The 26688-nt window shown below is 44.1% G+C and overlaps 1 protein-coding gene across 1 annotated transcript in view; it reads right to left on the bottom strand.

Annotated features, from left to right (window-relative positions):
• Positions 1-549: 549 nt before the first annotated feature.
• LOC137371861 (zeta-sarcoglycan) overlaps positions 550-26688 on the bottom strand; it is a 580156-nt gene continuing 554017 nt past the window's right edge. Inside the window, exons 6-7 of the mRNA XM_068034825.1 lie at positions 16180-16303; positions 550-744 (exon numbers count right to left, since the gene is read on the bottom strand). Of these exons, the coding sequence (XP_067890926.1) occupies positions 550-744; positions 16180-16303 (319 nt within the window). The remainder of the gene's footprint in view (positions 745-16179; positions 16304-26688) is intronic.

The following is a 26688-nucleotide window of genomic DNA, read 5'->3' as shown; positions in this document are numbered from 1 at the left end:
ACATTGAAAAAAAAGAGACAAGAATGAACAATTGGTCCATTCCTTTCCAAATGAATGACATGCAAATACCACATTATATTTAAATGTTCAATCAGAACCACTAAGGAACTTCTTGAACTCCCATTTGGTACTATACGGTAAAACCAAAGTCCATTTAGATGTTGAAAAGGGAACTAAAGTTCTGAGAAATGATTTACTATCGTATTTGTGGTATTAAATATTCAATTCTTTCATAACCAGGTCCTGCTAACAATAAAAAAAAACTATGTGCTTTACTTAGGTTAGCAAAGGCACCTTTGTATTTCTCCCCCTTTCTGGAAAATGTTGGTATCCAGGTTGTCCTGGTACTGGCATATCTCGTCACTTGACAGTTTATACACCGACAGGTCCATTCCCATTCGAAAGGTAGACATGTCCTCCTGCTGTGCGACAGCAGAGGCTTTATAACATCATTGTGGTTCCTGATGCACCAGGAGAGTCAAAACAGATGCCAAGGGACTGTACCGAAAAGGCTTTTACGGTGGTAGAATCGCAACAGCATCCACAGATTTAAATCCGCAAACAGACATTGCTGTTTGACTGGCAGGTAGAACCCACCGCTGCTGGAGACAAAAAGAGTTTGCCATTGGGACACACGCACACTTCGTAGACAGTCTGACGTAGGTTCGAAGAACTGGCTGAGGATGAAGAGGTGGAGCCCTGGGGGATGTTTCCCAATCGGATTGTTTTTGCATTTAAAAATATCTGAAGGAAAGAAATAAAAAGAGAAACCTCACTCACGATTTAGAGTATGTTCTGCTATGCTGGTAAGGGTCCATTAATGTGGACTGGATACATGCTGATGTTTATTAAATAATTCAATTAAAGAACATGAACATTTTGATCAATGTAATTCATGCTGGTTTACAGGGAAGTCTTAGTATAGAACAACTGACAAAATTCAAGTAAGATATATGTAGTTTTACAGTGGCGTATATTATCTTTAGGGCTCTGTAATGAAATACAAGTCATATTCTAGAACTGACGATAAGTCATAGAGTCAATAATGCACAGAAAGAGGCCATTTGGTCCATGTCAGCTCGCTGTAGAGTAATCCAGTCAGTCCCACTGCCCTGCTCTATCCCCGAAGTCTTGCAAGTTTATTTCACTCAAGTGCCTGTCCAATTTCCTTTTGAAATTGTTCATCGTCTCCACTTCCACCACCCTCGTAGGCAGTGAGTTGCTCCAACGAGAACAATTGCAGCTTCTCCAACCTAACCTTGAAGCTAAAGTTCCTCATCCCTGAAACTATTCTGGTAAAATCTCCTCTATACTCTCTCAGGGACCCTCACATCCTTCCTGAAGTGTGCTGACCAGAACTCGATGCAATACTCTAGTTGTGGCCTAAACAAAACTTTATAAAGGTTCAGCTTAACTTCCCTGCTTTTTTACTCAATAGATCTATTTATGAACCCCAAGATGCCATATGCTTTGCTAACTACTCTCTCAGTATGCCTTGCCACCTTCAAAGATCTATGCACAGGAACCCCCAGGTCTTTCTTTCCTTGCAAACACTTTAGAACAATGCCTCCTCCTATCCCTTCTGCCAAATGAATTCAAATTATTTCTTGCTTCAAGTCAGATAGATTTCAATTTTCACCCAGGTTTTGCTGACAGAACCCTCATTAAACATTAGTCTCTGATAAAGCTTGCAGACCTGAATTTACCAGGAGCCTGCAGCACAATCCCTGTGTAGGTTGTCCAAGAGTGTTCCCTTAGGGAAATCGGGTAGGATCTGAATTTTCTGACTTCCGGCCCAGGCGATAAGTTTCTGATGGTGTTTGAACGGGACAATACTTCCGTCTACCCAAAACGTGAATCATGATCTTTTTTGAATAGCAGAGCAGGCCCGAAGGGCTGAATGGCCTACTCCTGCTCCTATTTTCTATGATTCTATCATGCTGTTAAATGGGGCAGGGCCGGGGGATGAAATACCCACAGTCAAGGTTTCCTCGGCCCTGAACTCCCCCAGGCTGAGGCTGGAATACAGGTCTGCTCAGCAGCAACTAGCAGTCTAGGCCTGGGCCTTGGTCTAGACCCCCATTAAAATCAAAGGTTTATTGTAAGAATATAAGGTTAGGAGGTTGATTAGAGAGACTAGGCTTGAAAGGGTTAAAGGACTACATTTTTGGCCGGAACAGTTGTTCCATGAAATTAAACTGCTTTTAGACTAACTTGCTGCAGGTGCAAAATGACTAATGGTCACAAGTATCTTGTTACTGCAAACTAAGGGAGGGAGGAACAGTCTGAGATTTGAAGCTGTCTACATTGTTATCTCTTATTCCTCCTCTCTAACTGGGTATGTGTTCTAAGGTATCTTGTTATTTGTTGAAATATATTATTTTTCAGTGTTTAGCTTTGCTAGATTGCAGGTTAACATTAAGTTTGCTTTTCTATAGTTTTATTTCTCCTTTATTAGAATTAGGGAAAAGAAGATTAACTGAGAAGCTACAGAAACTATCCTACCTACAAGGCATCTCTCATTAAAATACATTGAATTTTGCATGGCTTTCAAAGAAAGCTCTAACAATGTTCATTTAGTTGAAATTCCTGGAATTGCGCTCCGAATTCAGTGAAGACTGCCTGCTACCCAGACACAGTCACACAGACCCCATTCCAAATCATATGGACAGAGTGAACTCTATGGTCTGTGTGGGTCACTGGCACCTGCAAGAATGAGCCAAAAGGAAACATTTATAGGGCTGTAGGGAACAAGGAAGGGATTTGGACTAATTGGATAGCTTTTTCAAAGAGCTGACATAGGCATAATGGGCCAAATGGCCTCCTTCAAAACTGTAAGATTCTGATTTGAAGAGGCCTGGAAAATTGAAGCAGCTCTAGGCTTTTCCAAGGGTGGGACAGATCCAGGAAGGATGCAAAGGGAAAGGGATTTATTCACTTCCTCAGCTCCCAGTGGAGCCAATATGGCATCTGCTTAAGATAATCAATGCTCCAGGATTTGTTACCTTGGCTTGGTAAAGATTTCAAGCCTTCTAGACTCACATCAGCTAAGGCCTTATCAAGGTTTACTGGATAGAATTCCCATGGTAACCCAAAAGTTCCCACAGACATGCTCCCTTGATGTAGGCGGGATTGGCAAAAGATCCACCCAGCACCCTCCATCTCCGAAACAGAAAATGACTGGAGCTAAATAAAAAGGACAGTATTCCAGTTGCATTCCAAATTAAGGTTATAGGCAAGATATCTGTCCATTCTCTGCCCTTGAGCCCAACCAAAATTTTAGGTATGTTGAGTTCGGAGGTGACAAGGGCATATGTGAGGGTTTCAGAGATGGATAGATTGAGGCACAGGCAAAGATGGTCGATATTAGGGAGGTCTTTGGGATGCAGGATATGGGAGTTTGGTAAGTGATAGCATTGTAAGGGTTAATCTCGTTAGTTTTTTTTTGTTTAAATTTAGCAATTAACTACAATTACTGTTTATGTCAGGCAAGTTAAGTTTCTTACCATTTTAAACATGGATATACAAGCTCTCAGTGTAGCTGTAGCTTGTTAATTAAGTAGCTAGCTTAAACTGGTTTCTGACCTTTAGCAAAGCTAGATTTCAGGCAGTATATATTCAGGGGTCTCTGAGTGCTGCTTGTCTGCACTGAGTATGAAGAAGGGTGTTTGGTAAGTGAGGGAGTTCGGTAAAGAGGGGAACCATAAATTAATTAAGAAAAAACAATTTAATTTAATTGAAAAAGAGACAGCGGGAGAGTTCACCGGAAATCAATAAGAGAGGAGCGGGGCTAGCTGCTGCTGCCACCAGTCTGCTAGCGTTTGGAAAGAAAAATCGAGGTGTAACATTGCAGGGAAGCAGGAAGGTGATTGGCTTGGTGAAACTTCAGAGCTAAAACAGCGTGAGAGGGGAGAGAGCGCAGCGAGTCACAGGAAGCTAGTCGGTGAGTATCTGGTGGGTATTTTCTTACTTTCTTATTTTATTTTTTCTGCTGACTTATATTTTCTCTGGAACATTTAAGTCTATCTACTAAGTAGAAGCTAAAATACCAGTCGTCGGTAGGTAATTACTCATTTGTTCGTTCTATTGATAACAATTTTGTGTTTATTTAATTTCCAATTTTAGTGCAGTAAATAAATAATTGGAGACATGGCAGGGTTGCTCACACCCGTCGAATGCACATCCTGTGCCATGTGCGGACTTCAGGACCCTACCCATGTCCTGGACAACTACATGTGCAGAACGTGCCATCAAATGCAAAAACATGAGTGCTGAATCTTGGAACTCGAGGAGCAGGTGTCACTGAGGTGCATTCGCGAGGATCAGAAATACGTAGATAGCACGTTTCAGGAGGTGTTCACCCAGCAGCTTAAGAGAGTGCAAGCAGAGAGGGACTGGGTGGCTGCCAGACAGACAAGATGTACAAGGCAGGTAGTGCAGGAGTCCCTGGAGGGCATTCCATTTTACAACCGGTATTCAGTTCTGAGTACCAATGGGAGACTGGGTTCCTCTGGAGGATGCGGCGAGCATCATGACCACAGCATGGGTGGCTCAGCTGTGCAGGAAGGGAGGAGAAAAGACAGGAGAGCAATAGTGATAGGGGATTCTATAGTTAGGGGAATAGAAAGACATTTCTGTGGTTGCAGACGTGATTCCAAGATGGTATGTTGCTTCCCTGGTGCAAGGGTCATGGATATCACTGAGCGGCTACAGAGCATTCTGGAGGGCGAGGCTGAACAGCCCAAGATCGTGGTCCACATTGGTACCAGCGATATAGGTAGAAAAAGGAATGAGGTCCTGCAGGCTGAGTTTAAGGAGTTAGGAACGAGATTAGCAAGCAGGACCTCAAAGGTAGCAATTTTCAGATTACTCCCAAGGCCACGTATCAGTGAGTATAGAAATAGGAGAATACACCAGAAGAATGTGTGGCTGGAGAGATGGTGCAGGTAGGAGGGCTTTAGATTTCTGGGGCATTGGGACCAGTTCTGGGGAAGGTGGGACCTGTACAAGCAAATGGTCTACACCTGAACAGGACCAGGAGAAATATCCTTGCAAGAAGGTTTGCTAGTGCTATCGGGGATGGTTTCAACTAGATTGGCAGAGGGATGAGAACATGAGGGCAATTTCTAAAAGGACAAATTCAGAGCAGGGAACAGGAGGCAGAAAATTAGCGAGTGATTCTGAAACACAGAAGAAGCAAAGGTTAAAAAGTGTACACTACAGGAATTTGGCAGTGTTAAAAGGTATTTATTTAAATGCAAGGAGTAGCGCATCTGCAACGCAATGTCGGCGAATTTCTGCTGATACTGGCGCCCGAGGCTGTCCCCACCTCCCGGAGGACGCGGATGAGCTGTGACTCCTAGCTGTAAAGTTTTTATGAAGATATGAAACAGGTTGCAAAGCAGACCCCTGTGGGACTCCACTGGTAACATTCTCCCAGGCTGATGACAATTGATGTGCGGCAGTGGTTTTGTGCTGGGTTATGAACCATTCCCCTTTGTCATCTCCATTAGTAATCCTTATGAGGAATCCTGTTAAACACAACAGCAACCAACACACCAGGCACAGCGAGGTCTTCTGGGATGGTGGGAACTGATGAAATGTTTTATTACCTGCACCCCCTCCCCCCCACCCACCCGCTCTCCCCTCCCAGCTCCCCCCTCGTACCCTCTTCCCCCACCCCTCCCCCCCTCAACCCCTTCCCAGCTCCCCCCTCGCACCATCTTCCCCCCGTACCCCCTTCCCCTGCACCCCCCCTACTCCCCTGCAGCCCCCTTCCCAGCTCCCCCTCGCACCCCCTTCTCCCACCGGCATCCACCGATGCCTGAGCAGGGGCCCTAACAACCCCACCGCCTTGTGGGCATCTCGGGAGAGTCCAAGGCTAAGGGAGTAAACCCTAACAGAAAATTCGGAGCGGAACCCCGTAGGCGGTCATGTGTCACCTTTGGCATGTTTCCGGCAGTTCCTGCAGCCATACCGGTGCCAAACGTCATGCTCTGCACTCCTTTGGACCCCACCAGAAAGGCCGAGAGGGGGGTTTTGACACTTGGGCAACTCACAACCCCCATACATTCGCCCAGGCATGCGCCATGGACAGGTCACTCCGTAGTTGCCTCACAGCGACCGAAACAACACGGAAGGCAGCAGTTACGGGTTATAAGTCCAGCTCAACTGGCGTGGAGATTGGGCGCCACAGGTTGCCTTTGTCAGTGGGAGAGGTCATCGTACCTCACTGGACGGCTACTGCCCGCCTCAAACCGGGCAGCCCCCGGTCAATAAGGTTCTGTCACACCACAGTCCGCCTGCTTCAATGGGTGCTTGGAGCTCAGGGTCGTTGCCCGAAAAGCGGACTGCAACACCACACCAAACAACACGATAAAAAAAGGAAAGAAGGTACCAGCCCTTCGTTTTGCAAGCTGGAACGTCAGAACTATGTGTCCTGGCCTGTCGGAAGACCTTACACAAATCAACGATTCTCGGAAGACCGCCATCATTAACAACGAGCTCAGTAGACTCAATGTGGACATTGCAGCACTTCAGGAGACACGCCTCCCTGCGAGCGGAACTTTAAGAGAGCAAGACTACACCTTCTACTGGCAGGGTAGGGATCCTGAAGAACCAAGACAGCATGGAGTGGGCTTCGCCATCAGAAACTCTTTGCTCAGCATGATAGAGCCACCTTCAAATGGCTCAGAACGCATACTGTCCATCCGACTGTTAACCGCCTCTGGTCCAGTACACCTACTCAGCATCTATGCTCCAACACTCTGCTCCCCACCTGAAGCTAAAGACCAGTTCTACGAGGAACTCCATAATATCATTAGTAGCATCCCCAATACCGAACATCTGTTCCTGCTGGGGGACTTTAATGCCAGGGTTGGGGCCGACCATGACTCATGGCCCTTCTGCCTTGGGCACTATGGCATTGGAAGGATGAATGAGAATGGACAGAGACTGCTTGAGTTGTGTACCTATCATAACCTCTGCATCACCAACTCGTTCTTTCACAATAAACCCTGTCACCAGGTTTCTTGGAGGCACCCAAGATCACGTCGTTGGCACCAGCTGGACCTCATCGTCACAAGGCGAGCCTCTATAAACAGCGTTCAAACCACACGCAGCTTCCACAGTGCAGACTGCGACACCGACCACTCCCTGGTGTGCAGCAAGGTTTGACTCAAACCAAAGAAGCTGCATCACTCCAAGCAGAAGGGCCACCCACACATCAACACAAGCAGGATTTCTTATCCACAGCTGTTACAAAAATTTTGAAATTCACTTGAAAAAGCCCTTCAAAACACTCCTGCAGGGGATGCAGAGACCAAGTGGGCCCACATCAGAGACGCCATCTATGAGTCAGTTTTGACCACCTATGGCAAACGTGCGAAGAGGAATGCAGACTGGTTTCAATCTCACTTTGAAGAGCTGGAACCTGTCATAGTCGCTAAGCGCATTGCACTGCTGAACTACAAGAAAGCTCCCAGCGAGTTAACATCCGTAGCACTTAAAACAGCCAGGCGCTGCGCAAATGACTACTGGCAACACCTATGCCATCATATTCAGCTGGCCTCAGACACCGGAAACATCAGAAGAATGTATGATGGCATTAAGAGAGCTTTTGGGCCAACCATCAAGAAGATCGCCCCCCTCAAATCTAAATCAGGGACACAATCACTGACCAACGCAAGCAAATGGACCGCTGGATTGAGCACTACCTGGAACTGTACTCCAGGGAGAATGTTGTCACTGAGACCACCCTCAATGCAGCCCAGCCTCTGCCAGTCATGGATGAGCTGGACGTACAGCCAACAAAATCGGAACTCAGTAATGCCATTGATTCTCTAGCCAGCGGAAAAGCCCCTGGGAAGGACGGCGTTACTCCTGAAATAATTAAGAGTGCTAAGCCTGCTGTACTTTCAGCACTCTATGAACTACTTTGCCTGTGCTGGGATAAGGGAGCAGTACCACAGGACATGCGCGATGCCAATATCATCACCCTCTATAAAAACAAAGGTGACCGCGGTGACTGCAACAACTACCGTGGATTCTCCCTGCTCAGCATAGTGGGGAAAGTCTTCGCTCGTGTCGCTTTAAACAGGCTCCAGAAGCTGGCCGAGCTTGTCTACCCTGAGGCACAGTGTGGCTTTCGAGCAGAGAGATTCACCATTGACATGCTGTTCTCCCTTCGCCAGCTACAGGAGAAATGCCGAGAACAACAGATGCCCCTCTACGTTGCTTTCATTGATCTCACCAAAGCCTTTGACCTCGTCAGCAGACGTGGTCTCTTCAGACTACTAGAAAAGATCGGATGTCCACCAAAGCTACTCAGTATCATCACCTCATTCCATGACAATATGAAAGGCACAATTCAGCATAGCGGCGCCTCATCAGACCTCTTTCCTATCCTGAGTGGTGTGAAACAGGGCTGTGTTCTCGCACCTACACTGTTTGGGATTTTCTTCTCCCTGCTGCTCTCACATGCGTTCAAGTCTTCAGAAGAAGGAATATTCCTCCACGCAAGATCAGGTGGCAGGTTGTTCAACCTTGCCCGTCTAAGAGCGAAGACCAAAGTACGGAAAGTCCTCATCAAAGAACTTCTCTTTGCTGACGATGCTGCATTAACATCTCATACTGAAGTGTGTCTGCAGAATCTCATCGACAGGTTTGCGGCTACCTGCAACGAATTTGGCCTAACCATCAGCCTCAAGAAAACGAACATCATGGGACAGGACGTCAGAAATGCTCCATCCATCAATATTGGCGACCACGCTCTGGAAGTGGTTCAAGAGTTCACCTACCTAGGCTCAACTATCACCAGTAACCTATCTCTCGATACAGAAATCAACAAGCGCATGGGAAAGGCTTCCACTGCTATGTCCAGACTGGCCCAGAGAGTGTAGGAAAATGGCGCACTGACACGGAACACAAAAGTCCTCGTGTATCAAGCCTGTGTCCTTGGTACCTTGCTCTACGGCAGCGAGGCCTGGACAACGTATGTCAGCCAAGAGCGACGTCTCAATTCATTCCATCTTCGCTGCCTCTGGAGAATCCTTGGCATCAGGTGGTAGGACCGTATCTCCAACACAGAAGTCCTCGAGGCGGCCAACATCCCCAGCTAATACACCCTACTGAGTCAGCGGCGCTTGCGATGGCTTGGCCATGTGAGCCGCATGGAAGATGGCAGGATCCCCAAGGACACATTGTACAGCGAGCTCGCCACTGGTATCAGACCCACCGGCCTTCCATGTCTCCGCTTTAAAGATGTCTGCAAATGCGACATGAAGTCCTGTGACATTGATCACAAGTCGTGGGAGTCAGTTGCCAGCGATCGCCAGAGCTGGTGGGCAGCCATAAAGGCGGGGCTAAAGTGTGGCGAGTCGAAGAGACTTAGCAGTTGGCAGGAAAAAAGACAGAAGAGCAATGGGAGAGCCAACTGCGAAACAGCCCTGACAACCAATTTTATCTGCAGCACCTGTGGAAGAGTCTGTCACTCTAGTATTGGCCTTTATAGCCACTCCAGGTGCTGCTCCACAAACCACTGACCACCTGCAGGCGCTTACCTACTGTCTCCCGAGACAAGGAGGCCAAAGAAGAAGAAGAAGAGTATAGTAAATCGAGCCAATTGAGCTGAGGGCAAGATAGACACATGACAACATGATATCATTGCTATCACGGAAACTTGGCTTAAAGAGCGGCAAAATGGCAGCTCAACATTCCTGGATACACAGTTTTCAGGCAAGGTAGAAAGGGGCATAAAAAGGAGGGTGTATAGTATTATTGGTTAAAGAATTAATTACAGCTGTGAGGAGGGATGATATGCTAAATTAATCAATAAATGAGGCCATATGGGTTGAGCACAGAAATAAAAAAGGGGCAGCCACACAATTGGAGTGTACGATAGACCCCCCAAATAGTGAGAGGGAGATAGAAGAACAAATATGTAGGCACATTACTAAGTGCAAAAATAATAGGGCAATAGTAGCTGGGGATTTCAACTACCCTACTATCAACTGGGATATGAACAGTGTGAAGGGCACAGAGGGCACAAAATTCTTGAACTGCATTCAAGAGAACTTTTTTTAGCCAGCACATAACAAGCCCAATGAGAATGGGTGCAATTCTGGATTTAGTCTCAGGAAATGAAGCTGGGCCAGTGGATGAAGTAGCAGTGGGTGACCATCTTGGAGATAGTGATCATAATACAGTTAGATTTAGCATTATTATGGAAAAGGACAAATAAAAGTTTTAAATTGGGGGAAGGCAAATTTTACAAAGCTGAGAGGTGATCTGACAAAAGTGAACTGGATACAGCTACTTGAAGGAAAATCAGTGGCAAACCAGTGGGAGGCATTCAAAAGCGAGTTTTGACAGGCACAGTGTAGACATGTTCCCACAAAGAAAAAGGGTGGTACTGCCAAATCTAGAGCCCCCGGTTATCTAGAAAGATACAAGATAAAGCAGAAAAAGAAAGCTTATGACAGTCACAAACAAACTTAATACTTTAAAAAACCTAGAGTACAGAAAGTGCAGGGGTGAAGTAAAAAGGAAATTAGGAAAGCAAAGAGACGGCATGAAAGAATATTGGCAGGTAAAATCAAGGAAAACCCAAAGATGTTTTATCAGTACATTAAGAGCAAGAGGATAACTAAGGAAAAGGTAGGGCCTATCGGAGATGTACAAGGGAACTTATGCGTGGATGCAGAAGATGTGGGCAGGGTTCTTAATGAGTACTTCGTCTCTGTCTTCACAAAGAAGAGAGATGATGTAGACATTGTAGTTAAAGAGGATGAGTGTGAAATATTCGATACAATAAGCATAATGAGAGAAGAAGTACTCGTGGGTCTGACGTCCTTGAAAGTGGATAAATCACCAGGGCCAGATGGATCATATCCCAGCCTGTTAAAGGAAGCTAGGGAGGAAATAGCAGAAGCTCTGAGGATCATTTTCAAATCCTCACTGGATCTAGGCAAGATACCAGTGGATTGGAGGTCTGTGAACATTGTACCATTGTTTAAAAAGGGTGCAAAGGATAGGCCAAATAATTATAAGCCGGTCAGTCTGACCTCAGTGGTGGGCAAATTATTAGAATCAATTCTGAGAGATAGTATACATTGTCACTTAGAAAGGCACGGATTAATGGGGGATCGTCAGCATGGATTTGTTAAGGGAAGGTTGTGTCTTACTAAATTAATTGAATTTTTTGAGGAAGTAACAAGGAGGATTGAAGAAGGTAGTACAATGGATGTTGTCTACCTGGATTTTAGTAAGGCATTTGACAAGGTCCCACATGGCAGACTGGCCAGAAAAGTAAAAGCCCATGGGATTCAGGGAAATGTGGCAACTTGGACCCAAAATTGGCTCAGTGACAGGAAACAAAGGGTAATGGTCGACTGAGATTTTTGCAAATGGAAAGCGGTTTACAGTGGTGCTCCACAGAGCTCAGTGTTGTGTCTTTTGCTGTTTGTGGTATATATTAATGATTTGGACTTAAATGTGGGAGGCATGATTGAGAAATTTGCAGATGACACAAAAATTGGCCGTGTAGTTGATAGTGAAGAGGATAGCTGTAGACTCCAGAATGATGTCAATGGTTCAGTTGAGTGGGTGGAGAAGTGACATATGGAATTCAATCCGGAGAAGTGTGAGGTAATGCATTTGGGGAGGGCAAACAAAGCAAGGGAATACACAATAAACAGGAGGATATTGAGAAGGGTAGAGGAAGTGAGAGACCTTGGAGTGCATGCCTACAGGTCCCTGAAGGTGGCAGGACAGGTAGATAAAGTGATGAAGAAGGCATATGGAATGCTTTCCTTTATTGGTCAAGGTATAGAGTACAAATGCAGGGATGTAATGCTGGAACTGTATAAAACGCTGCTTAGGCCACAGCTGGAGTATTGCATACAGTTCTGGTCACTACATTACAGGAAGGACATAATTGCACTGGAGAGAGAACAGAGGAGATTTACAAGAATGATGCCATGGCTTGAAAATTGCAGCTATGAGGAAAAATTGGATAGGTTAGGGTTGTTTTCCTGAGAACAAAGGAGGCTGAGGGGGTGACTTAATTGAGGTGTACAAAATTATGAGAGGCCTAGATAGAGTAGAGAGGAAGAACCTGTTTCCCCTAGCGGAGGGGTCAATTACCAGGGAGCACAGATTTAAGGTGATTGCTAGAAGGATCAGAGGGGACATAAGAAAAAGCTATTTCACCCAGAGGGTGGTGGGTGTCTGGAATTCACTGCCCTGATCGATGGTGGAGACAGAAACCCTCAATTCATTTAAAAGGTACTTAGACCTACACTGGAAGTGCTGTAACCTGCAAGGCTATGGACCAGGTGCTGTAAGGTGGGATTGGAACGGGCAGCTAGTTTTTTCAGCAAGCGCAGACATGATGGGCTGAATGGCCCCTTTCTGTGCTGTAACTTTTCTATGGTTCTATGCTTAAAGAATACTAGCTTTCATTATGTACTTTCTTTGCAGCCTCTGCTACTGACCCAGTATAATTTTAAATAACAGCTCATTATTTGTGGCTGTACTCTTCAGTCACTCAGCAGGTTAAATTGTTGGAAAAAAATGGTCCAGGTCTAATCGCTTAGCATGAAAGAATGACAGTCATAGCTGTGAACCACAACATTGAAAAATGCTACAAGCAAATAATTTAATCGCAGATTCTATCCATAAATCATTCAAGTTGCATTTTTGTGGGTTTTAACATTATGAGATTCAATTATATGACAGCCACTCTATCAACTGCTCCCAACCAACAAGTATTGTCCATTTTACACAAGACTCATAATGCTTTCGTAGCTTATCTTCAGAACTAAAACAAAATTCCCTTTCTGTACTCTCCTTTTAAATGCTGAGGGTTATTCAGCAGTAGCCACAGTAGATTGCAACAGCCAATCATATTATTCAATCAATAGAATTTACCAATGACTTCTCCTGCTGTAATGCAACTCACAACTTCTACAATACCAAAAGCAGTAAAATATTATCATAAAATATCATAGCAATAAATATAGAGGGCAGCAAATAAAAGAGTACAATACGGAGCCTGAAAAGCAACAGTCCATGATCACAGCATAGGCACCGGATTGTGTCCTGATCCCACCAGAGTTTTCACGATTAGCAAGAGGGTACCTAAACTTCACAGAGGCAGTAGGCGCCTGTGTCACTCTGAGCACCTCTGACACTTGTCTGCCCATACAGCTAGAAAATCCAAGTCTTATCTGCATTTGGGAAGGGCTGGGTTAGCGGGGGGACTGTTGCATTGGTCATCCCAAGATCCCAGTCAGCTGCTCTTTGGTCCCCTGTAAAAGCGAGTTGAACAGATTTTTCTAAAAATAAAATGTTTTGATCTTTTCTCAGCTTCCAAGCCAGTCCTCGCATCTGAATCCCCTGGTGAGTCCCGTCTGAAGGCCAGTACACCTCATCTCACTCAGTATACCAATCTCCAGTTTGAAGATGGGTCTCAACTAAGCTGGTGAAGTGGGAACACTCTGCCACCAGTAGCTGTGTAAGGGCTTGGTGGAGAACCTATGCCTTACAAGACTGACCATAAAATCCCAGAAATAGCAGGAACCCTGTACCACCAGGTTCCTGCTCTTTACCAGTGGATTCCTCTGGGCTCCTACTAGACTTGTTGTGGGAGTCAGGTGGAATCCCTGAGTAAATTTAGGGCCATAGTGAATAAGGTTGAAAATAAATATATTCTATCCATTAATCACAGTTTAGATGATATCCATAAGCCAACAAGTTCTTGGTCACTCACACTCAATGAACACAATACTAGTGATACAGTTTACGACTACATCAATAGTTTTGGTCAGCATGGAATCTAAAAGCTGAAATTAGTATTGTCTACGGTTATGGATGAACACTTAACATTTATTTATTTTAAATAGGCTAATGCCTCTTAAAATAGCAGAATATTGTATTAATGCATTGTGTTTTTCTATCAGTGTCACCAACTGTAATTACAAGACACAGATCTTCAAAAATCCTGCCTCAATAATCTTTTATAATCTTGGAGACTGAGGCTCATACTTCTAAAATTTACAATTCACTAAATCAGCAGTCATAACATTTCTAGTAGTCATAGTTAAACCAACCAAAAATAATAACACGGATTGGAATCTATCAATAGAGTACCATTTTGTGAGATTCCTTCAGGTGTATTGAAAATATATTTTATTAATTTCTTAAAATAGGTGGCCCAGAGAATCATTGAGAAAGCCAGTCCTTAGAAATTATATTCTATCAAACTACCTTAGCAAACTTAAACTTTAAACTTGTCAATTCAGAAATAATTTGCAGAACCATAGATATTTGTAAAAAAAGGCACCAGGAATTATTGTGTGAATTTTTAAAAATATTCTTTCATGGGATGGGGCCAGCATTTATTGCCCATCCTTAATTGCCCTTCACAACTGAATGGCTGGCTTGCTAGGCCATTTCTGATGGCTGTTAAGAGTCAATCACATTGCTGTGGGTCTGGAGTCACATATAGGCCAGACTGGGTAAGAATGGCAGATTTCCTTTCCTGAAGGACATTAGTGAACCAGATGGGTTTTTATGACAATCAATGATAGTTTCATGGCATCATTGCCGAGACAAGCTTTCAATTACAGATTTTTTCTTGATGAATTTAATTTAAATTCCACCAACTGCGATGGTAGGATTTGAAACCATGTCCTCAGGGCATTAGCCTGGGCCTCTGGATTACTAGTTCAGCGACATTGCCACTACACTACCATCTCCCCTATTGACCTGCATTTTTTCCAAGTGTCAGAACAAAAGTAAAGGTGATCCAGATCCTCTGCCTCAAGATGCAAATCAAATCATCACTGTATACTGGGGTTGTATTATTTTCTGACAGCTGGTGTTGAAACCTGGATCAATGGCTAAATCGAATGTTGGGCCTTGCAAATCTGCAATTCCTGACAATACCGTTTCTTTAATATTATTCTTATGATGTTTTCTAGGCTTTTTATAAACATAGAGAACCACACCTACAGGCATCCTATGGCTTTGGGATGAGAACAATGGGGCAGAGACAAGTTACCTCAGTTATCCAGCCCCATTGTGACGCTCTGGGATTTCCTGGGGCTTTCCCAGTGGCCATAACTCAGCCTGCACCTGTATTAGGTATGGACCCACATTGCTATGATAATGGGGTGGAAAGGGGTGTTTCCAGCTTATCACCACACTACTTCCCTCAATTCACTTATTCAGCATCCCACAGAGGGACACTTGTGGTAAGCTCATAGACTGTTGGGTCTGCGGGGGTTCCAGGGCAGTCAATCATATGCTCAGGAGTGAAGTCGTAGGTACGTCATCCCACACCATTTTCAGAATGATCCTACGAATTTTGGGTCTTCTGGTCCACAACTATACTCACCTTTCCTCCTTGTTTTTATATAGCATGACCCAGCCATGGGGAGGGCCTGTCACTGGAGGTCCCTCCTGGCCACGCAGATGGTCTGGAAAGGGAGGAACAAGGGGCAGCTACACTGAATGGGGATCCAGCAGGCACTCTTAGAAGAAAATGTACCCAATTAACTCAATACATCGAGTTAATGCATCTGAAAGGGCATGGTGGCTAGCCACCTGATGTATGAAAGCAGGCCAATGGTAATCCCCACTCCACTCCCAGCAGGAAAACATCTGTTCTCCACGTTGAGCTCATCTCACTGACCACCCCCACCCCCCCCCCCCCCCCCGCCACCCCCCTCCCACTTACAGCCTGGGAACAGGATGGCCAAGATTTGGACCTCAGCAGAATGGAAATCATTTGTACATCCAAATGATCAGTGGTGACCTCGCATGCAACTACATAAAATCTACAGCGCAGATATACCCTTTGTCTTCTTTCCAGAGAAAACAACCTCAACCTGCTGAATCTTTCCTGATGACTGAATTCTCTCAGTTCTGGTACCATTTTTGCAAATCATTTCTGCACTTTCACCAGTACTTCCCTATCCTTTTTGTATAGGCTAACCAAGGTGCTATATAAATTTAACATGAGCTCCCTGCTTTTGTATTCTGATCCTTTAGAAATGAATCCCATACTTTGTTTGCAATATTTTATGTGCAACCCAGGGCCAATGTAACATGCTGATGTAAGAAGACAGGTGTGTGACATATTTACAAGTGCAAACCTCCCTCAGAAGAGCTTACCTCTCCATCTGTAGACTGAAGCTGTAGTTCTCTTCGACAGGTCGCCTTGAGGTCCCCTTCGACTGCAGTAATATATACTCCCTTTGGGGCTTCCATTGTCAGAGTCCGAGTCGGAGATTCTAGCCTGCAAGTTCCAATTGGGAAACAAATTCATGATGAACAAAATGCCTTCTAATATCAATGCAATTCAGAGGCACCTCCAGGACTCTGAAAAATGGACTGAATTGTCAAATTATACCATTGATTTGTTAGGCTACCGAAAATGAAAAGAAACAGTGTTGCATTAGTTCAGGAAGCTGTGGGCATTTTAATCAAACAGTAAATCAAAACATCAGCAGGATTTATTTTGGGCAAGATTTCATTGCATTTCATACACAAGATGTGTCTCAAGATGATTATATTTGCAATTTACTTTGAGTACACCATGGCAGATTCAAGCAACTGAAAGAACATACAATTGCTTTTCAAAAAAATAAGCTTCACAGTTAGCCTTTAGGAGAATTTTGTTTTATGCTAAGAATGAAGGAAAACTGTGTTACTGTTGTGGAATTAGCACAGTAATGTTATATTTGGAGTATCAATACAGCAACAGGTTTTGTTTGTCTTTAAATAATTATTTAACAGAACTGAACATTCTGCATCCATGATAGACTGTGTTTTTCCAGTAATTGTGAATAAAGTCTAATTTAATTTAGTATGAGATTGAAGCAGATGACCAAATTAGAGACTGGTATGCTAGAAAATAAATAGGCACATCTCTTTGCATTTACTGCTCCCAGTAGATTAGAACTATTGCAGAGCATTTTTAAACTTTTGTTCTTTTTCACTACAGTTTTCCCATTTACTTTATTTTGCTGCCTGCAATTGACTTCACAGCAGTAGCAAGGAACCAGAATTTGTGGGATTTTTGACAGCAAACTGTCAGCATTCTCCGTCATTACCTTTCTGAATCTGACCGCAACGTCAGGATTTAGCACAAGCAAAGATTAACGCAGTAATTCTGAAGCTGCAGTCTGTCATTCACTGCTCTTCCACAGGCTGTGCTGTGGAACCCTCCCACAGAGCTGGCAATCAGCACAATCTTCGGTTTTGGTGAAAACTTCCTCTTTTATGCTCTCTTATCACTGTTAGAAATCTCATAAAAAGTTAAGCCTTGTTCAATGATGAGTAATCAGGTTTTTACAGCAATCTGAGTAATAACTATTGCTGAAAACTGATCTGCTCCTGAAAAATTATTTTATATTTGTGGAGGATTGCTAAATGACTCCATTATGATTAATTACTAATTTTTTGAAACTAGATTTTTAGATAATTTTTTAAAGTTTGTTCACGATATTTTAGATTCTACCTTAAGCCCATGTGTATGTCCCAATGTTCATTGCACTGTCTGTAAATTTTTTAAAAGGTGTATTGATTATTCGTGCTTTTCATTTCCTGGTTTGCTGTCTGTGAGAATTCTTTAATGTGATTGGTTGTTTGGACAGCTTGATAACATCACTGTAGCTCGATGCTGAAATCTCCATTCAAGAACACTACAATCAACTGCACATCGAGAGAGGTAAAGTTCTCACCACAGAGATTGCTAGATCTCTCAGTGTGTGCCCTTGTTTCACCACTGAACACAACATACAAGCCAAGAGATTTTGAGGCCGGTATGGTGTTCTCATGGGTTGTCTAAGTCATTCTGCACAAAATGAGGCTATCCCTTATCCTCAGCTGTAATCAAGGCAACAAAGAATAAGAAGGAAATGCTCAGCAGGTCAGGCAGCATCTGTGGAGAGAAACATAACTTTTGATGAAAGGCCATCAACCTGAAAAGTTAACTTTGTTTTTCTCTCCACAGATGCTGCCTGACCTGCTGAGTACTTCTTGTATTTTCTGTTTTTATTTCAGATTTCCAGCATCTGCAGCACTTTAGCTTTGTAAAAGCATAAGGTATGTGCACTGCAATGAGTTTCATTTCAATACAAGAGGTAAGCCAGGTGAAACGCCAAAGCACTATACTTTGGATTTCAGTACTGCTGTTAGATCCCATACTGAAAAACACTATTAAAATAGGAAACTAAACTGAAATAAATACTTACTACAGATCTAGCAGCCTTCTGATATCTCATTGGATGAAATGGACTGCAGGATGTGGATCCGCGTCATACACATCAAGCAGTTCTCTGATCTGTGCTGAGCCAGCCAATCTCAGCCAGAACAGCATTCAAACTCACTCTTCTTAGGATGGGTTCACAGCATTCCTAATCACTATCCAGCATGACTTGTAGAAGAGCAGACATGTGGACATGGTGAGAGGATAGAATCAGTGTTTGTTATGGCCGTGATGGCCTGCAAGGGTGAAGTCCATTCAATGTCCAGGTTCACACGTGAAGAACAGCCATTTAGGTAAGATAGGTAAGATGGCTGCAGCCATCTATACCACAGTACGAGGTGCTACCTTCTGAAGACATGGGGTGAGAGGAGAAAATTGGATCATCAATAAATAAATACAGTCAAACCAGCATAAGGAAGATCCTTCATGCACAGAAGCGTGGAGTTTATAATTAAATGACTGAATCAACATTGTCAGTAGATGAAGAATATCACTATATGTGCAGAAATCATAGCATTTGACATTGATTCCTCGGAGATCTAATGAGTTTCAGCAATATTTCAATCAATATTTCCATGCAGAACATGAAACATTGCACTTCCATTCCTGCTACCTAGTATATTTTACTGTGGAATTCATTAATTTTTTTGATCACTGAATGTCCTTCAAAGTCTTAAAAGTACACATGCATTCCCTTCTATAACAGTGGCAAAAAATATATACAAATATCCAGAATATAAGACATAATTAGCTGTACACCCAACCTTTAAGCACTCTTCTAGTCAGTTAAATGAGTTGCATGGCACTGAGGAATCAGCAGTCAATTTGTAATGTTTTGTGAGATTTATTTTAACATATTTTTCTTGTAAAGCTTAAATGTAGGTTCCCTTACGTACGTGCAAGAACCTTGCTATCTTCATACTACATTTAAGCTTAAGCATGTTCAGAAGAGCTCCATGTTTTGGAGCATACTAGAGAATCTGGTGTGTCTGGTCCATTTGGCCATATATGAAGGGGTCAATAATGCAATCATGGTGCAATTGAGGCTTTTTGGATGTTCTGTTTGATTGCAGTGCTCTTGGCTGACCATGCACAATTATTATAAAAGTTCAGTTAATTTATATAATGTTGCACAGAATATGATGCACTGAGAGTGCACTGAGTGAAGGAACAGTTATCTGCTACCAGCAGCTCTTACACAGCTGTTGGCTGCCATTAAACCTGTTCTGCAACTGGATGAGAAAATGGCCATGGAAAGACCATGACGTAGAACACCGCCATATCAGGGTGCAATTTTGGAGAGTCTCTAGGAAGAACTGAGCAAAAACGGTTCTATTATTTGGAGTGTTGGGTCATCTTTCAATGAAGCTGCACCGGAACAGTCTGGATGAAGGTTGATGAAAGATGGATTGGTGTCTAACCAATGTACTGTTACTGGGAGCAGGTGAAGACAAAATTTGCTGGTCTCGGCAAGGTTGTCAAGGTAAGTGTCAGACAAGCCCCCACCTGCCAAGAATGAGGCATATTACTTTTGTCATATGAACATTGATTTTAAACTTGCTGGGAAGAAGTGAAGGCCTGTTACAAGGGCTGCCAAACACTTGGCTAAAAAAACATTTGCATACTAACAGACAGTGCTTGTGGAGACAAAAGGACCAATCCCTGACACATTCAACCCACAATGGATTTTGATGACCAGACATTGAATGTGGAAGGAAGAGCATTCCAGAGACTGCTAAGGTGAAATAATCCACAAAAGCCAGGACTGGTTAATTCAGCTGGTCACATGACTGGGTTTTCTGAACTAGCCACAGAGTTTTTGAACTCAAAGACTGTTTGCTCCTGGAGTGAGATGATCTCTCCTGTCTGCTCCCATCTCTTTCTCACAAGCCTCTGGACCCACTGAGGACACATGAACCTCTAGAGAGAAAAGTCTCCTACATCGAACAAGGTTTACCTACAATCAACGACTTTACAGCGAGCTCGAAGAACAGTAACCAAAACCATCTTCAGATATTGCCTCAAATGTTTCCACTTTATTTCTTCTGCTCTTTTCTGTCTCTATCTGCATGTGTGTATCGCGTATGCATGCTAGTGCGGGTGTGTTGCCTATCCATAGGCGATACCTGAATTAGAGTTTAAGTTTAATAAAGTTCAACCTTTCTTCTTTAAACCTAAGAAAACTTGTTTGGCTAGTTTCTTTGCCTTATAATTACAAGTTAGTGAACAAGAACTCACTAAGGGGGAGCTAAACAAAACAGTGTGTTTAAAATTAAAAACCAGGTGAAGGCTGAGAAGGAACCCTAGACCCCTTTCTCACATGGTCGTAACAGAAATTTGGGGACCACCATCCTAGATTTTACCCAAATGAGAGAAATTGGAATTGGGAAGCCAAATTGTTCCCAATCAAAAAAGAGCAAGATTCCAATACAACTTTTCGAAGCTAGTAGCTCCCCAACCCAGGGTGAAGTAAGTTAGGTTAAGTTAAAAGCACAGTCGATGGAGGAGTAGTATGGCATCACTGTAAGTGGCAAGGCCAGCAAGTCTGAACTCCTAAGGCTGGTGGCCAATAATTTTTCCCTTGAATCTGAAGAAGCAAAAACAAGGTTAGAAGTATACTCTGACAGGGCATTACTAGCAAAGATACAATTGGAACAGAGGAAACTTGAATTAGAAGACAGGGAAAGAGAGAGACAGAAGAGAGAGAAAGAAAGAGCCTTCCAGAAGGCACGGCGAGAGAGCGAGACAGAACCTTCCAGAAAAAATGCAAAGACAGAGAGCTGAAGTAGCTTGAGTTAACTAGGAGGCAACAGAGTAACCCTCGTGAAGCATGACCAATATGGAGGAGCGTAATTCAGGGCTGGGTACAGAATAGTTAAAACTAGCCCAACTAATCCCAAAATTCAATGAGAAAGATGTGGAAGCATTTTTTTGTGTCCTTTGAGAAACTTGCAAGGCAGCTAAAATGGCCAACTGAGACCTGGCCTCTTTTATTACAAAGCAAGCTAACCAGAAAAGCCCAGGAGGTTTATTCCCTGCTGCCAGATCAAAGTTCATCAAGTTATGAACTGACAAAAAATGCTATCCTCGGCGCATACGAATTAGTACCTGAAGCCTATCGCCAAAAGTTTTGAACCCTCAAGAAGAAAGTTAATCAAACTTATCTGGAGTTTGAAAGAAGAAAGCAGCTGGCTTTTGATCAGTGGCTGAGGGTTCTTAAAGTACAGCTCAGCTATGAGAATCTCACAGAAGTAATTCTGTTAGAGGAATTTAAACACTCTCTCCCACTCCCCATAAATACCCATGTAGAGGAGCAGCGGGTTCAGAGAGCCCGGCAAGCCGCCATTCTGGCTGATGAGTTTGCTTCAATATATAAGTCGGTTTCCCAGGGCAGAACCTTTCCTAGTCACCCCTACATATCCGAAAAGGACAAAAGGTGGGAAGGTGATAGGAGCCCAAGCAGTCCTGGGAGAGAAAGAAAAGCAGGAGACACAGGGGCCCCTCTTCTAGCCAAAAGAGGAGGTGCTGTGAGTAGGAGTGAGACCCGGAGACCTGTGTGCTTCCATTGTATTAAGGCAGGTCATCTAAAAGCTGACTGCTGGAAACTAAGGGGAAAGCCTGTAGGGTTAATCAGGGCACATCCACTCAGTGAAGAAGGAATCCTGAAGGAGAGCACAACAGAACAAGCGGGGAGGCGGTGGCGTAGTGGTATTGTCACTGGACTAGTAACCCAGAGACCCAGGGTATTGCTCTGGGGACATGGGTTCAAATCCCATCACAGCAAAAGGTGAAATTTGAATTCAATTAATACATCTGGAATTAAAAAGCTAGTCTAATGATGGCCATGAAACCATTGTCAATTGTTGTAAAAACCCATCTGGTTCACTAATGTCCTTTAGGGAAGGAAATCTGCTGTCCTTACCTGGTCTGGCCTACATGTGACTCCAGACTCACAGCAATGTGGTTGACTCTTACATGCCCTCTGAAATGGCCTAGCAAGCCACTCAGTTGTATCTAACCGTTACGAAGTCAATAAAAACAGCACTGTGGGTGTACCTACCCCAAATGGACTGCAGCGGTTCAAGAAGGCAGCTCACCACCACCTTCTCAAGGGCAATTAAGGATGGGCAATAAATTCTGGCCTGGCCAGCGACGCCCAAATCCCATAAATGAATAAAAACAAAGCTGTAGCTTTAACTGCAGTAAGAGTGCAACCCAGGAAGTTTACTACTGCAAGTGCAGGAAAAGTTAATAGGATTCCTGAAGGCTATCAAGGTTTTGTGTTTGAAGGGAAAGTAACCCCATACCCCTCGAGTGGGGCAAGCAAACTCACAGTAAATCTCAGGCACATAGGGGCCACTAGTTCCATTTTACTGGGAAAAGGCCTGACCTTTCCCTCAGAGAGTGCAGTGAACACCAGAATGGTAGTGAATGGTATTGGAGGGCAATGTATGCTTGTACCAGTGCACCTGGAGTGCGACCTAGTTTCAGGACTGGTGACCATAGGGATTGTCCTTAGTTTGCGTGTGGATGGGGTTGACCTGCTGCCGGTAATGATCTGGCAGAGGTGAAGATGGTAGCGTCCCCAGTAGTGAAAGAAAGACCACAGGAGGTCAGAGAGACAGGGCAGTGGCAGGAGACGGTACCCTGCAGTGTCCCTGAATGTGTAATGAATGAGGCCATGATCAAATCAGCTCCCCCAGAGGAGACTGAATTGGCACTGCAGGCAGATGACCATGATATCTGCCTATCTGAGACTTTCTTTGGAAAGTTAGAAGACTCAGCGAATGAATTAAATAAATTTTCCCTAGATGAGGCTCAGCGAGCCAACCCAGTATTGCAAGAGTTATCATAGGCTGTCCAGTCTGAAAGTGAAGCAAAGGGAGTCCCTGATTGCTACTATTTATAGAATGAGGTACTGCTGAGGAAATGGAAATCTCCTTACAGTCCTGAGAGCAAGGAGTGGACAGTAGTTCACCAGTTAGTGGTGCCGCAGAGGTACCGAAGAGAACTATTAAGAAGTGCCCACGAGAGTACAGTGGCTGTACAGGCCGGTATACGAAAGACCAAAGCCCGCATAAGATCGGAGTTTGACCGGTCAAAACACCACAAAGATGTGGTGGAGTTCTGCAGGGGTTGCCACTTGTGCCAGATTGAGGGAAAACCCCAACCTACAGTGAAACCTGTACCCCTAAGTCCTGTAGCGGTGTTAGGAGGACCCTCCAGCAGAGGGCTGGTGAACTGTAAGGGAACCCTGCCGAGAACAAAAGGGACAGGCAGGCACAAGGCTGGCAGAAGGTTAGAAAGGGAAGGGGAAAAAGCGACCAAGAGGGCAGGGTAACGGAAGTCCGGGAGGAATCCTGGATAAAAATTCCTACTGTCCGGTCAGCCAATCCCGAAGAATTTGAAAAGTTAGACCCCATCCTCCTATGTAAATACAGACAATAGAAGCACCCCACCAGAGTTGCTAACAGCATTTACAGGAACCTCTTGAAACAAAGAAAGACCCCTGGTGGGCAGAGAAACCATGAGGGTGATGCCTCACCTAGTCAAAGTGCCACAGGGTATGCAGTAGAGTCTGCAACAAATACCTGCAGGCAGGAGTGTCCCAGAGGACAAAGGGGACATTAGCAAAGAATCCACCCCACAGTCAGGAAAAAAGAGAACCACCCATCCCCTGAAGTCAAAAGCCTTTACATAACTCAGCAAAGCACTGAATGAGAGTTCAGTATAGACCCGCCCACTACTAACTCTGCTGGAAAAAAAAATTCCAACACAGGGCTAATTAAACCTAACCATCTCAAAGACACCCTAGGCAGTCATGAAAATGGGCAAACTGAAGAAAAACCTCCCCAAAAACCACATGTTTATTGAGATGCCAAAAAAGTGAAGTTTATAGCAGTACTGCTACCAGGAAGAGACAGGCTGTAATACGCCTTAGGATTTATGAATGAATGTGAATGACTGAGAGAGAGAGAGAGAGATGCATGATTTTTTCTGTATCTTATCTTTTCTCTCTTGATCCTTTTTTAATGGAATGCGCTTTTCTCAAATTGCATTTCATTCCACTGGGTCTGAAGGTGTCAGGCAGGTCCTTACCTGCCAAGAATGAGGCATATTAAGTTTGTCATATGAACATTGGTTTTAAACTTGCTGTGATGAGAGAAGGCCTGTTACAAAGGCTGCCAGACACTTTGCTGAAAAACCTTTGCATACTAACAGACAGTGCTTGTGGAGACAAAAGGACCATTCCCTGGCACATTCAACCCACAATGGATTCTGATCACCAGACATTGAAGGTGGAACGAAGAGCATTCCAGAGACTGCTAAGGTGATACAATCCACAAAAGCCAGGACTGGTTAACCCAGCTGGTCACATGACTAACTGGCTGGTCCAGGGTTTTTTGAATTAGATACAGAGTTTTTTAACTCAGAAAGACTGTTTGCTCCTGGAGTGAGAAGACCTCTCTTGTCTGCTCTCATCTCTTACAAGCCTCTGAACCCACTGAGGGTACATGAACTTCAAGAGAGAAAAGTCTCCCACATCGAACAAGGTTTAAGAAGAATATTGGTCCCCAACAAAAAGCAAAAACTACCTACAATCAAGGACTTTACAGTGAGCTCGAAGAACAGTAACCAAAACCATCTCCAGATATTGCCTCAAACTTTTCCACTTTATTTCTTCTGCTCTTTTCTGTCTCCATCTGCATGTGTTTATTGCGTATGCATGCTAGCGTGGGCGTGTCGCGTATCCTTATGTGTTAACCAAATTAGAGTTTAAGTTTAATAAAGTTCAACCTTTTTTCTTTAAACCTAAGAAAACCTGTTTGGCTAGTTTCTTTGCCTTATAATTGGAAGTTAGTGAACAAGGACTCACTAAGGGGGAGCTAAAAAAAAGGTGTGTTTTAAATTAAACCCTGTTACAGTAAGACCAGGTGAAGGCTGAGAGGGAAACCTAGACCCCTTTCTCACCTGGTCGTAACAGTAAGTATGCAGTAATCTTGCTTTTCTTTGCATTTCAACCTTACAATGCACTTTAATAGCACTTCAATATAAACTGGGTAGAGCATCAAAGAGAGAGGAAACATTGCGCTCCATGTCCTATCATTCAAATGCACAGACGTGTCACCTTTAGTGATCACAATTCTGTAGCATTCACTGTGGTAATGGAGAGGGATAGGTATGTGCAACAGGGCAAGGTTTACAATTGGGGGAAGGGTAGATATGATGCTGTCAGGCAGGAACTGAGGAGCATAAGTTGGGAGCATATGCTGGCAGGGAAGGGCACGGTCGAAATGTGGAACTTTTTCAAGGAGCAGATAGTAGGGGCCATTGATAAGCATGTCCCTGTCAGACAGGGAAGGGATGGTCATGTGAGGGAACCGTGGTTGACAAGAGAGGTTGAGAGTCTTGTTAGGAAGAAGAAGGATGCGTATATAAGGTTGAGGAAAAAGGGCACAGGCATAGCTCTGGAGGGATACAAGATGGCCAGGAAGGATCTGAAGAAAGGGATTAGGAGAGCTAAGAGAGGGCATGAAAAATGCTTGGCGGGTAGGATAAAAGAAAACCCCAAGGCCTTTTACGCGTATGTCAGAAATATGAGGATGACTAGGGGGACCGTAGGTCCGGTCAAGGACAATAGCGGGAGACTGTGTGTTGAGCCGGAAGAGATAAGTGAGGTTTTGAATGAGTACTTCTCTTCGGTATTTACGAATGAGAAGGGGTGTATTACTGAAGAGGACGGTGTGAAACAGACTGGTAAGCTCGAGGAAGTGCTCGTTAGGAGGGAAGATGTGTTGGGGTTTTTGAATAACTTGAAGATAGACAAGTCTCCCGGGCCTGACGGGGTATATCCAAGGATGTTATGGGAAGCAAGGGATGAAATTGCAGAGCCGCTGGCAATGATCTTTTCATCTTCTCTGTTGACGGGGGTGGTACCAGGTGATTGGAGGGTGGCAAATGTTGTGCCCCTGTTCAAGAAAGGGAATAGGAACAACCCTGGGAATTACAGGCCAGTTAGTCTTACTTCGGTGGTAGGCAAGTTGATGGAAAAGGTGCTGAGGGATAGGATTTCTGAGCATCTGGAAAGACACTGCTTGATTCGGGACAGTCAGCACGGTTTTGTGAGGGGTAGGTCTTGCCTCACAAGCCTGATTGAATTCTTTGAGCAGGTGACCAAGCAAGTGGATGAGGGTAAACCAGTGGATGTGGTGTACATGGATTTTAGTAAGGCATTTGATAAGGTCCCCCATGGTAGACTTATGGAGAAAGTCAGGAGGCATGGGATAGTGGGGAATGTGGCCAGTTGGATTAAGAATTGGCTAACTGATAGAAGGCAGAGAGTGGTCTTAGATGGTAAATACTCAGCCTGGAGCCCAGTTACCAGTGGCGTGCCACAGGGATCAGTTCTG

The sequence above is a fragment of the Heterodontus francisci genome, chromosome 1 (assembly GCF_036365525.1).
Source record: "Heterodontus francisci isolate sHetFra1 chromosome 1, sHetFra1.hap1, whole genome shotgun sequence".
Taxonomy (NCBI): Eukaryota; Metazoa; Chordata; class Chondrichthyes; order Heterodontiformes; family Heterodontidae; genus Heterodontus; species Heterodontus francisci.
This window is presented reverse-complemented; position numbering and strand designations above follow the sequence as displayed.